Source organism: Falco naumanni, chromosome 3 (assembly GCF_017639655.2).
Source record: "Falco naumanni isolate bFalNau1 chromosome 3, bFalNau1.pat, whole genome shotgun sequence".
NCBI lineage: Eukaryota > Metazoa > Chordata > Aves > Falconiformes > Falconidae > Falco > Falco naumanni.
The window spans coordinates 84,561,878-84,575,073 of NC_054056.1; the positions used below are offsets into that span (position 1 = coordinate 84,561,878).

Sequence of the window (13,196 nt, forward strand, 5' to 3'; positions counted from 1 at the left end):
ACACAGAATGAAATGGCAGCAATTAAGAAGCTTGATATTATGCATACGCTTAGTGGGAAATATAAATTGAATGTCCCAGAGATTTCATTTCAATTATTTCATTACTATTCATTTCTTCCTAAAATAAAAGTCGTTGTGCAATAAACTGGTCATCAGTGATAGCAATACAGACACCTGCCATTTCTTCCCCTTGGACCTATATTCATTTTGAATGAACATATAACTGGTTATGTTAATAGACAAATTCCCCCACATTAGCATTGCAGCAGAAATTGCTAGGAAAGGAACAAAAAACAGAGCAAAAAACTTCATTACATCACTGTTAAAATCCCTGGTGCTCTCCTATCTTAACTATTGCCTTCATTTTTGTCCTGAAAGTGTATAATGCAGAGAAGGATAAAAAAGCAATCAGAGGAATGGAAAATCTTCCATAAAAAGATAAATGAAATGGTTCACTTTTCAGCTTGGAAAGAGACAACAAATGAAAGATGAGGTAGAAGTCTACAAAGTCATGAATGGTAATGAGAAGATGAATAAGAACAGTTATATTCTGTTTCATGCAATCCAAAGGGAAGAAACCCTCACTGAAATCATCAGACAGCAATTTCAAAACAGAGAGGGGGGATGACCTTTCCATGTACTATAAAATCAAGCTATATTTTTTATCACAGAATATTTATAGATCATTAAAGTATTATTTATTTCAAAAAGGTAATAGCAAAATTGATAGAGTGCTACCTTGTAAGAAAAGATTATATGCATGCAGCCTCTGGGTCAGAAAATATGTAACTTGTTGACTGCTGAAAGCTAGGAAGCTGTATCTATCTGTCTCTCTGTTAAGAGAGAGAGAGATATATACATATATATATATAAAGGAAAGGACCAGGCAGGTTTGCAAACTTCATCTACATTTTCCCTAAGCATCTTCCACTTTCTGCTGCTAGACAAACCATGCAGACTTTCCCTGACATCCCACATGGCAGCCGTTATCATACCTTTCAATCTATGTACAACAGCTGTCAGGCATGACCATTCCTGATAGTGTCCTTCCAGCACAGTTCTAATTAAAATCAAGTGTAACTAATGGATGAGAATTGCCTTTTTGGAAAAAATACTAATTGATTTCACACTGTTTAGGAATTAGGTTGTGCTCTGTTAATTAGACAGTATTCGTTAACAAATTTTCAAACTCATGATAATGTCTACAGCAATACATGCACTTCAGCAGCACCCTGCTTATGCTGTTTCATGTTTATCATTCTTGTGTATTCCCTTATAGGCTTTTACAGGGCTCTTTCTTTTTCTCCCTCTTATTTTCTACTGCACTTGACAGTCATGACCTCACACTCTCTTGGTTTCATGACCAAACCAAGAGTTTCACCTGAGGCATTTTTTTCCTTTTGCACCACACTGTGAGACCCATTTGGGCTAGTTATAGATTTGTCCTTTCCATTTATAGAACCCTCTTTACAGCATGTCATTATTATCCCATTATTTTTTTGGCATATGTGTGCTATATTTTCCCACCTTGGTGGATAATCAGAAAGATCTTTTCATCCTTCCCACTTAAGAAATTAGAGCACAGTGTCATTGTATGCAGCAGAAGTTTATTTCTTACAGAGTCTTTAACATTTATCAATTTTTACCCATTGGCCTTGAACGTTCAGCTATTATTATCCCTGACTTTAAATGCCATATGTCAAATTATATATCTTTACTACCCATGTTCAACTTACTAGCATACAAATTAAACACTAAAGGGGCACAAATTTCTACTAGACTTTGGATTATGGGAGAAAAATTGAATGCAATTAAATCCTTTTAAAATCTTTGTATTGGGATGAAATTGAATCAGGCTTATCCCTAGTGCTTAGTGCTATGAACAACGCAGGAGAACAGTCATATTTTTTAACTTTCATGCTGTTGGGTATAGACTTATAGCTACATGAGGTTTTAATACCATTACCGTGCAACGCTGCAGGATAAGCACCCATGCAGCCTAGCCTAGGCAAGGTTGGCTGTGCTTCCTGAGGCAGGCAGGCAGCCCAGGGCATCTCTGCCAGCATCGTGGCTGCACTCTGTGTCAGGCTTCAGCACCCAGTCCCCTGCCCCTTGAGCCAGCCCCACAGCCTGCCCAGAGGCACTTCTTAGCACTCTTGACCCATCTCTCCTTTGGCATCAAAAAAGACACCTGTGCCTTACCTCACGGTGCAGCAGGCTGCTGGGGGAAAAGGCTTCACTAAGGCGTGGAGGGCAGCAGTGCTGAGGGACATATGCTTCCTCCTAGACATTGCATGGGGCCTGCAAAACTTCCCGCAGAGAAGGGATGGGCACCTTCCCTGGCAAAAAATGGAGCTTGCTTTCTTCATTCAACTCATTCCTGCTCCCCTCCTTGGTTTCCCACCAAATCTGTATACGAGCAGGCTGGGCAGGAGGACAAGCGCTCGCTGAGACATTTTCCAAGACATTTGCCTCCTGTGTTGCCCATGTACTGACCTCCCTTTCAGTTACTGCTGGCCCTTGGCTGTGGGGAAGGAATACAGCATGAAGTGCTTTTCCATGTAAAGGTCCCAGTAATACTTGCGGAATCAGCACTGAAACCGGGTGTTTCTGCCGCATTTTGATTTACACTGCAGCATTTCCATGCATGGTGCTTCACTTCCAACATTTGCAAAAGCCAAAACCACAAGCCACTTCGCAGCTGTTCCTCCAATAAGCATAAGCCTGTAGAGTACGTGCCTGCAGGAGAATGTTTGCTACCAGCTAGGAGAGGCTTTGATGTTAGGTGCCACAGGGTCTGTCTCAGAGCACATGTAGTCATGAGCAGAGAGAGCATACGTCCCAGTGCTGGCAAAGCTTCCCCCTGCCCTGGGCTTTGCTGCTAATGAACAGTCATAAGACAAATTGAAATCAATCTTCATTACCTTTAAAATGCCAGGCCTCAGACAGCAGGAGATCATGAAACACCTCTTGAGCAGGTGGGTGAGCATCAGGCAGAGGGCTCAGGTGGTACCTCTTGCATCCCTCTGACATGCCTTGTTCACTCTCACAGGTCACAACCCTGAAAGCAGCAATTGTGTGCCAGTTGAGGAAGAGAAAGTGAATTTTCCTGAATCACATTGTTCATGGGCTCTTTTTTTTTGTTACTCCATGTTCTAAGTAGCCCTGACCCAAAGATCCCTTGGCAGACTGGACAAAAAAAAAGATAAAAAATCTTCATTTAAATTCAAGCAAACTTTTGCATGATCTAGTTTCAGTAGAAGCAGGACCTCACCTACAGTTCCAGCTCAGATGTCTCTGACTTTCCTGCCATATGGCCATTTCACTTCTCTGCTCTGTGATCCCATTGAGCAGGAGCATCCCCCTCTTCTTGGTGTCTCTTTAGACCTTCTTTGCTTTGGGAGAGAAACTGCTTTCCCTGTGTATTTGCATGCTGCTTGGGACAGTGAGTCCTCAAAACATCCAGAACAGGTGCTATTGTAACAGAAATAATAGTATTCCCAGTGAGGAATAAGATGTAATCGTGCAGAGATTATTAGAAGCCAGTGCCATGAGTGAGGTCTAACTTGAGCCCATTCCCTTGCTTTTACATGGAAAAACCCCTACTTCAATTCCTTCCCCTGCAAACATCACTGCTTCAAGTCACCATTTCTTTCTGATTAATACCTAGGCTTCGCTTTGGCATTTACATTGCAGTAGGAGCCTTTAATTCTGTGTTCACATTCTGTTTCATTAATAGTATCCCTTAAATACACAATGCACTGAAGAATACCAAGGGTAATGCAGCTTCTACTGAAGAACTGAATTTTTAAAAAATCCAGCCAGTGAATGAATGTGTTATGAAAGTGAAGTGCTCATGACTGGCAGCGTGCCTCATACATCCTGGTAACTATGGATCCTAGTATCTAAAGTGAATGCATTTGAACTGAAATTCCTAGTTTAAAAGCAGTTGTCTGAGCACATTTCTTGCTTAAAAGTAATCCTTTCATTTTATCTCTGCGTCAATGGCTTCAATATTTGGATATACATGTCAAAGAAAAATAGATAAATGAAAGGAAATAAAGGACCTGTTACTCAGATAAGTAGAATTTTCTTCCTGTGAGTAATAACTAAAATATATATGTATCTCCAAAGCCAGTTTCAGTAAATAATTTTGCTCACAAAGCGAATGTTTAGTTGTCTGCATCTGTCTCTGGCCAGCTAAATATGAGATGTGCATTACCTTTTGAAGCACACATCTCTGAAAACTCAGGGTGCCCATGATATTTTACAGATATGACATGAATATCAAAGGAGTTTGCCTTCATGAGCCGTCTTTTTAACACAGCAGTACATGTCTAGGAGCAAAGGTATCTGTACCAGCATTTTTATTCCTCCACATCTATTATTAGATGCTGTAGCTACAGCTGCATTGATTATGTCTTGTTATATTTAAAAAGTCTTCTGGATATTCCACCTTGAATATTGCTTTTTTCTTTCTCCACCATTTCATACTTTTCTTGCCTGATTAATTTTCTTTATCTATCATCCCATTTCCAGCCTTTTTTCACTCGTTTTCTCACAATAGCTGTGCAAGAAGCTCTTATCGTAAGCCATTTACAAATGTGTTAGAACACGGACTATCAAGGATTTGAAAAGATCTTTTCCAGCACTTCAGTCAGTACAATGCTGAAAATAAACTTGGAATAAAAATTCCTACATATGTTGGAATCCTGTATTGAGACTGTGGGAGTCCAAACACAGCAGATAAAAGCCAACACAAACAACCAAGGGAGTCTATTAATCCCAGCCCTACTGGGTATCTGGGGTCATTCATTTACCCATTTCTGCATATGTAGTAGACTTTGAACGGACAGGGTGGCCAAGTTCTTTTGCCAGATATGTTGGAAACAGAAAATAGGTTGACAATCCAGTACAAAAACATACCAGCCGCCTTCCAAAATCGTCATAAGGGGATTTCAAAACTGGTCTGAACACCAGGGAAACAGGCAGGCTCACAGCAGGGGTACAATGGAGTTAGAAAGGGGACGTGAGCATAAATGAGACTTTACCGCATGGGTGTTTTGTGGTGGGGAGCGGGGTCCCTTTATTTTGAACCAGCGGTGGTTACTTTGAAGATTTTAAACGAGGAAAAGGGATGCCATCTAAGGCATATTGTAAATGAAAATCACATTAATGGGTGTGCAGTCTGTTCCCAAAGCTTGGTTTAGCTTTTATTTAGACTCTTACTGGTGCCAAGCACAATTTGCATCCAGTAAATACTGAATGCGAGTATAAGGATTTTCATCATTATCATGCATTATTGGACAGATTACTTTTGAACGTGTTGTCTGTCAGCATAGCCTCCAGAACTGTGTGTACTTTGATATGGAACTCTAATTTTTCACTATTTTCCTGAATTTATGATAATAAGAAGTAGTTCCAGAAGGCAAAGCAATTGAATGGGAGAAAATAAATCCTGAAAAATGGGCAAGTGCCCCAAAGTCTCAAAGGCATTTTGCTACTTCCCACTGAAAGCCAATGCTTTTTTTCAAAAATGGTGTCTGAAGGCACAGTCCAAACCTTACTTTTTATTATAGTATCTCCGCAGGCCCTGAATATGTCCTTGGAAATGTCTGTTTTCCAAATCTGAAAAGGTTTGATTTTATAATGTGTATTACATATACATACAAACACCATGAAATGTTAGCCTTTGAGATTAACAAGTCATTTCTTAAACTCTTCACGGGAGAGAACATTACAATTACTATCATGGCACCTTTTCTATGCAAACTCCCAACAGGAAGGGAAATAGATTCTTAGATTATCAAAGTTGCTTTTAGATCACTTAAGCAAAGGGTTCACAGAATTCCTATCAGCAACCAAAATTTAATGACAGTAACTTTTCCAAAAGTAGATGAAAGGTTGCCATTGAATACTGAATTAAACAGAAAATGCAGAATAACTTCACAAGTGCTGGTCAAACTGAGCCACTCAATTTGATCCAAAAGTGGTAAAGCAATATGAAGATGTTCAATTGTTTCAGTTTTACATTGTACCAAGTCTTTCAAAATAACTTTTTTACATTTTGAAGTAGCCTACAGTTAAAGAAATGTTGAATGCCAGGTATCTGAAATGAAGTATTTTGGTCCAAACTAACCTACTTTTATTATATGATTATTAAAATTATTTATGTTTTTGTTAGACTAATGGGGCTTTTATGATTTTTCAATTAGTCTACAAAATTCCCTCTTTGCCCAATTCTTTTGCCCTTTGGCTCATCCTCCTTGTATTCTCTACCAGTGAAACTCCCTCTGCTTTTGGCTGCACCTGTCTGGGGACTTTTTGTTTCTCTTTGCAACATCTTTTGGCCTGCACAGCAGTTATTTTCTCTGAGTCAAAGATCTGAAACATGCTTGCTCTACTACTCTCTGTTCAGCATATACTATAATGGGGGTAAGAGCCAGGAAGAGCCTTTGGAAGCTACCAACCATTTCATTAGGCCATTCCTATTAACAAGTGCTCCAGGGATCACAGGCTGAGAAATGAGCCCTTAATGGCAACCAGGCCAGAGGAAAAAGCAAATATATTAAGTGGCCAAGATGGATGAAAGCAGCGCTTTCCTCTGATCTCAGGCAAGCCATCACAGCCTTTCAAAGCCAGATATATTTTACTCCAGTGTCTTGCTGCAAGATGTTCTGCCTGGGTTTTTCTGCCTTTTCTAGAATTTGCTCAATTTGCCTCATCAGTGCATTTGGCGTTATGTATCTCTTACCTTCATTAAAATATTCATTTTCTCCTCCTAGTTGGATCTCACTCGTGTAAAAGAATTGCAGCTTTTTGCACCCCATTTAAAGCCACATGATAGAATTTAATAGGATTCATTACTGCTAATTGTAATTATCGGTTAAAGCCCTTATTTTAGGCCTTAGACTGATTCATTTTTACGGATAACAATGGCAACAGTGCATTGTGATCTGCACTGAAATACGCCCTTAGCTTCCTGGAGACATATTCCATTCCCTGTTTTCTGTTTCCTTCTCATGCTCCCTCTAATTAATTTTATCTAAAAGCTTACAATGTTGTTTATCATTTGCAAATAACTGCTCTGAAATATATTGTCTTTTTGACTAGACTTCCCCGGAGGATGGGCCCAATGCTGCAAGTTCTTTGGCTTCTTTTCTAGGATTAGTTATTTCATATTAGTAATTTGATTTTAAATAAATTACAAAGCTTATGGTTCTGAGCAATGAGTTTATAAAGAAGAATGACACAGTATTGTGCATGGGCTGCATCTATTTCATTCCTACCTGCAGTTTTCATCTTCCTTACAAAATCTGAACTTTTAACTAAAAATAGCTTCTTTGTTATTTTCTATAGAGGAAAAAAAAAAACCCACTTTTTTTCCCTTCCTAATCAGTGAGGTGAAGCCAAACATAAATACCACAGGAAAAGAAACACATTGTCTGGATTGATTCTGTCTCTTTCAGGACAGTAAACTTCAAAGCCTGTTACTAACTATTCAGGCACATTAAAGGATGATCCAGCCTGGGTGAAAATGTACCTCTCTCCTGTGTCGGCAACCTCCCTTTTAACACTGTACATGCCTTCAGCCCCCAGTCCCCTGTCCCTACAACTAAAATGCTCATAGCTGAAAGACTGCAGCTGTCAGAGGTTGAGCAACTACTGCAGTAACCCAGACGACCCCGAGCAGTAACACGACAGCATTTCTTATTAACAGAAGTGCTATGGACACTTCTTTGCTGCTGCCACCTCAGGCACATACCCCACATTTAGCTAGTGCTTCTCAGCCGCTGTTACTAAATCTAATCTGGTTTATACCCAGAAGTGATCTTTCCAAACAGCGCATGGAACAACCAAGCAACAAACTTTACACAGTTTCCGTAAGCAGTGAACTGTTGCCCTATGGGGCTTACTTTGCTCCGTATCAGTATTTCTGTCTCTCTGTTTTCAGTCCCAGGAGGCCCAGGTGCTGAAACATCTGGCAGAGAAGAGGGAACATGAGCGAGAAGTGCTTCAAAAAGCTTTGGAGGAGAACAATAACTTCAGCAAAATGGCAGAGGAAAAGCTGATACTGAAAATGGAACAGATCAAAGAAAACCGTGAAGCTAATTTAGCTGCTCTTATTGAACGTCTCCAAGAGAAGGTAACCACACCATCACTCCTCACCTTAGACTAGAAAGGAAAACCTATGAACATTTCAAAGGGATGTTGTGGGTAGCTCTTATCTCAGTTGCTACACTTCCATGAATTTTAAGAGCACCTGATGCCTATCTAAACCACCACTCACTTTTGAAAAAGACTGAACTTTTATAACCACACAATCATAGGATAGTTGAGGTGGGAGGGGACCTCTGGAGGTCATCTGGTCCAACCCCCCTGCTCAAGCAGGGCCACCTAGAGCTGGCTGCCCAGGACTATGTCCAAGTGGCTTTTGAATATCTCCAAGGATGGAGACTCCACAACCTCCCTGGGCAACCTGTGCCAGTGCTCAGTGACCCTCACAGTGGAAAAGTGTTTCCTGATGTTCAGAGGGAACCTCCTGTGTTTCAGTGTGTGCCCAGTGCCTCTGGTCTTGTCACTGGGAACCACTGAAAAGAGCCAGGCTCTGTGCACCCTCCATTCAGGTATTTCTACACATTGATGAGATCCCCCCGAGCCTTCTCTTTTCCAGGCTGAACATGCCCAGCTCTCTCAGCTTTTCCTTGTAGGAGAGACTGAGATGCTCCAGTTTCCTAATCTTCATGGCCTTGGCTGGACTTTTTCCAGAGAAAGGTTGATTTTCTAGCTTTTAAAAAGTGCTGTGAACAAATGAAAGGTCACTTGTGTTTAGATTTGGGCTTTTAAGAAAACTCATTGGTCAAATCAAACAATTGTCCTGTGTCTGTAGTTCTTGGTTTCTCAGAGGAGGAAGATGAAAACACGTGGGGGAAAAATCTTCCCTATATATCAAAAGGGGTCTGTTCTTCCATAAAACTTGCAATAAAAAGAGTGTAAATTTTCTTTTGGAGATCTTTGGTACAGCCAGAGGAAATAGGTAAATCACAAACCCCACCATGCAGGACAAAGAGGGCCCTTCTCCAAAGCAACCCTTCCACACACCAGAGGGAAACACGCAAATAAAGATTTAGAAGTATTAAGAAAAAAAAATTAGTTCTGCATGAGTGATCACTTGTTTCTCCCAGTGATGAACTTTCTAATATGTGAGTAAATTGACTAACAGAAAGAAAATAGCTCTCAGGGGTTTTCAATGAGATCTTCTCCATAAGCACCTCTGCTTCTTTGGTGGAGACCAAAGTCTCAGAGAGTACGAAAGAAACAACAGAAACCAAAGGATGATGGTACAAGTAACTACACAAACGGGCTGGTTCTTGAGCTTAAGAACTCTATTCAGATTACTTGACATTTTTGCATTAGATTAGTTTGCAGGCACATATTCCAAAGTTCATGAAAACAAAGGCAAAAGCCAATTAGTCATCCTTGAGGTCCAAAAGGAAATAGGAAGGACAGCTGAAGCATATCTGTGTCCTAGGTTAATATTAACAGACTGTTAAACCCCATTTCCACAGCAGTATGTCAGCATATGTGCATGAAATCCAAAGAAGTCTTCTGGACAAAGATGACAGTAACTCATTTTGGAATGTTTGTATAGACCAGTAATTAAGAATTGCATAACTATACAGTTTTGCCAACATAAAAGCAGCCCTTGAATATGCAGGAAAAGAAGTGAGATATCTGGGTCCAAATCTTCAAAAGTTATACAGAACGGTGGATGCCACAAGGTACTGGTGCCTAGAAGTTCCTGCAATCAAAAATAACTTCTGTATACTGCAGTTAATAGGAGCCTCAAGGAACAACTCTTATAAACTCTAGCATTCAGAATTATGGATCTTTTAAGAACTGATTTACAAGTTCAATTGATGCAATAAGCTGCCTTGGCCTGTGATCCATAGTCCAACTCAAACAATACAAATGTAACTGTTGCCTCCTGTGCATTCTTTACCATAAAAGACCCTAAAGCATGGAGTCTAGGGAGTACCTTAAACTAAGGTCAGCTAAGTGACTACTTCTGTAGGCATCTTGTGCTTGTCCTTTGGATGTCTGGGGTTTTTTTTTCCCAGTGATCAGACACAAGAGGTAGAAGTCTGATAGTCTGATAGTTGAAAGGACAGAAGCATAAACCAAAAACCCAGAAGCTGCCAAAAATCATAGTTCTATAAACATCTCAAGCAGAATTCATTTGACAGCTGTTGTTCCTGACCACAGATCCATTTCCGCAGAAGTGTCTGAATATACAGTGGCTCAAATAAGTCTTAATTAATTATGACTGCTTTCGTAAAAGGAAAAAAACATGGCTGAAAGTGGACAGAAGGGTCTAGCACTGTTTTTGGTAACTGCATCCTTTCTCCATCACAGCCAGAGAAAAAATGGAGAGGACAACTAGTTTCATCATACTGTCTAAAGGGATGTTTGAGAGGTTCAGATTGACCCCTCTTGGTGATACTAAATTTATTTATACTTCCTAAATGCTACAGATAACACAGTCATCAACACTTCTGCATAGTGTTCAAGCAATTAATTCAAGCCCACTCATCCTTTCCTGTATTTCAACATCTGGGAATTCAAAGGGCAAATACGAGTACATGGCACGTTTTATGCTGCATGCAGCAGCTCTCTATGTGGGCCTTTAAAATTTAACTCTGTGAGGTGCTGAGGATTATAAGGTTGTATCAGATAAAGGACTGAGCTCCACAGCATAAGTAGAATGTTAAACATCAAACGTGCCTCAGGCGGGTCTGGTGGATGACACCTCTCTGGAGTTGCATCCTTTAAAGATGGTTGTGCTGTGAAACAAGTTTTGCACAAGCATCAAATGCACAACCTAAACAGGTTGTCATCAGGAGCTTCCCTGGGCAGATGGAATGAGGAAGAGGTTTGATTTTTCCCTTCTTGATGTTTTCCAGGAGAGGCATGCTGCAGAGGTCCGTAGAAACAAGGAGCTCCAGGTGGAACTGTCTGGCTGAAAACAGCGATGGTGGATGTGACCCATCCCCACCATTAGTAAACTCCCCCTGCCTATATTATTATGGATCATGCGATATCAGTATGGGAAATGTATGACATGGTTTAAAAAAAAAATAAAAATCAAGAACTCAATAAAAAACTTTAAAAAAGAAACAAAAATAAAAACAAAAACAATGCGGTCTCTTTGCAGAATGGTTTGCTTGATGTTTAAAAAACTTGGATCTTATTTTGTAAATACTTACATTTTTGTTAAAAAATACAAGTATTGCATTATGCAAGTTATTTCATAATCTTACATGTCCTGTAACAGGCTTCTGATGTTGTCTATTTCCACTCAGTTGAATTTGCTGGGTCTGTTCATATGAAGCACCTCATGTCTAATTCCATTCCCTGCGACTTTCATTCCAAACCACCACGAGGTCAGTAGTAGTTCTATGGTGCTAGAGACCAGTCATTGCCTAATAACCTAGACTGCTTTGCCATCGATAAGCTTTGTTGAAACAGTGACTAGTTCACAGGTATCGTGACTTCACATTCAGCTGTCCAAGACAAAAGGCTCTTAAAATGTAGTTTCTTTAAACACAGCTTATGCTGCAGGACTCTGTAGTGTGCTGTATAATTGAGGTTAAATTGCCGTGCAGAGTATGTGTTGCTTCTGATTTTGAAGTGAGAGGCAACAAATACGGCTGTGCAACAGAATGAAACCAAGTGGGATCAGTTTGGGGCAAATTTAAGAGACACATTGTAACCCATCAAGCTGTGACAAATTTTGAATGATGCCAAACTGCCATATAAATGCTAATTGTAAACCAAGCTTAATTCACCACTTGAAAATTTATCAATGGAGCAACTAATAGATAGCATCAAGTGGCTTTATCTGTAGGTGCCATGATCTATGATACTTATCTGATGCTACCACATTATGCGTAATATACAAGAGGCTACGAAATATTTCACCTGAAACCCATGAGCCAGTCGTTACCTTTTTTTTTGACACTGCTGACTTCCATTCATCATGACCTTTACTCTTCAGTGTTAGCCAACCCTACCTAGTGACAGACATCTAGGACTAAGAGGGCTGAAGCAGGACGAATGACTAGACAGGGTGCTTGTGCCAAGTACAATATCACTAAACCTTTTACACCATCCCCAAAATAGCTGCAGTTTTGAAGTTGTCCCTACCCCCCTGGAGGTTGCTGCCTGCATATTCTACTCTTCATTAGTGCTATTTTCCTGTATGTCATTGTGAGCAAGCTGTGATTAATAAAGAATTGGGGTTCTGTGAACTGAAAAAGGGCTTGTCTCTTCTCTCGCTCCATTACTTCTCTGACATGTGCCCATGTAAGATGAAAACCTAGTGTAGTCATAAAAGCATGGAAATGAGACTTAAATAAGACCTATGAATAAAACAAGCCTATTTCTTTGCTAATGTGGGATTAACCCCTGCTATGTGTTTTCCAGTGCTTAGGCTGGTTGTTTTGAAACATTACCCCATAAACTGAGCCTATAAATGTAACCTCTAGCACTGAGATTATTAAAAAAAAGAACAAACTACACACACATGCACATGCACCTCTTAATCTTGACTCAGTATTGGGGAAAAAAAAGGGAATCTGGGGAAAGAAAAGTGAATAAGGTAGCTCTGGGTGCATACATCAATAGCTGCAGCAAGATTCTGGCTGTTAACACACTGATTTTCAGGGTAAAAGGGATTCGTTTACAGGACTCACTGAAAAACACAGAATTGCTAGGGAAGCTGCTGGGCTGCAGAACTGAGATATAAAATTGAATTGGACCCCATTTAGAACTGGACAGGTGATCAAGAATTATCTCTAAGATTAGTTTTCTGATTTAAAGTCACAAAAGTGGCACCATTTACTTGCTCTTTTGGTGGGATGGGCCAAAAGCTCCAGATCTGTAACAGTCGGTTTCTGACCCATGCAACCTGTTTTATTTCAGAGCCAAGTTATGTCCCTGGCAGACTCGGCCTGCAGTCAAAAAGCAGCAGAAGCTGATGCAGGTGCAAGGCTGCAAGCTCAGCTCTGTGTGCAGTGAGCTATGTACCGCAGAATGAGAGCAGTACTCCAACTTGTTACAGCAGCTGCGTTTCCTTGCCTAAATTCCTTGTCTTTCTGGCAAGAAGTAACCTGGCAGAAAGGCCAAATAGCAAA

The 13,196-nt window shown here is 40.3% G+C and overlaps 1 protein-coding gene across 1 annotated transcript in view; it reads left to right on the forward strand.

Moving 5' to 3' along the window:
• Positions 1–12,319, forward strand: part of STMN2 (stathmin 2) — a 41,376-nt gene extending 29,057 nt beyond the window's left edge. Inside the window, exons 4-5 of the mRNA XM_040588640.1 lie at positions 7,955–8,146; positions 10,965–12,319. Coding sequence (XP_040444574.1) covers positions 7,955–8,146; positions 10,965–11,024 — 252 coding nt within the window. The 3' untranslated portion in view covers positions 11,025–12,319. The remainder of the gene's footprint in view (positions 1–7,954; positions 8,147–10,964) is intronic.
• The last annotated feature ends 877 nt before the right edge of the window (positions 12,320–13,196 follow it).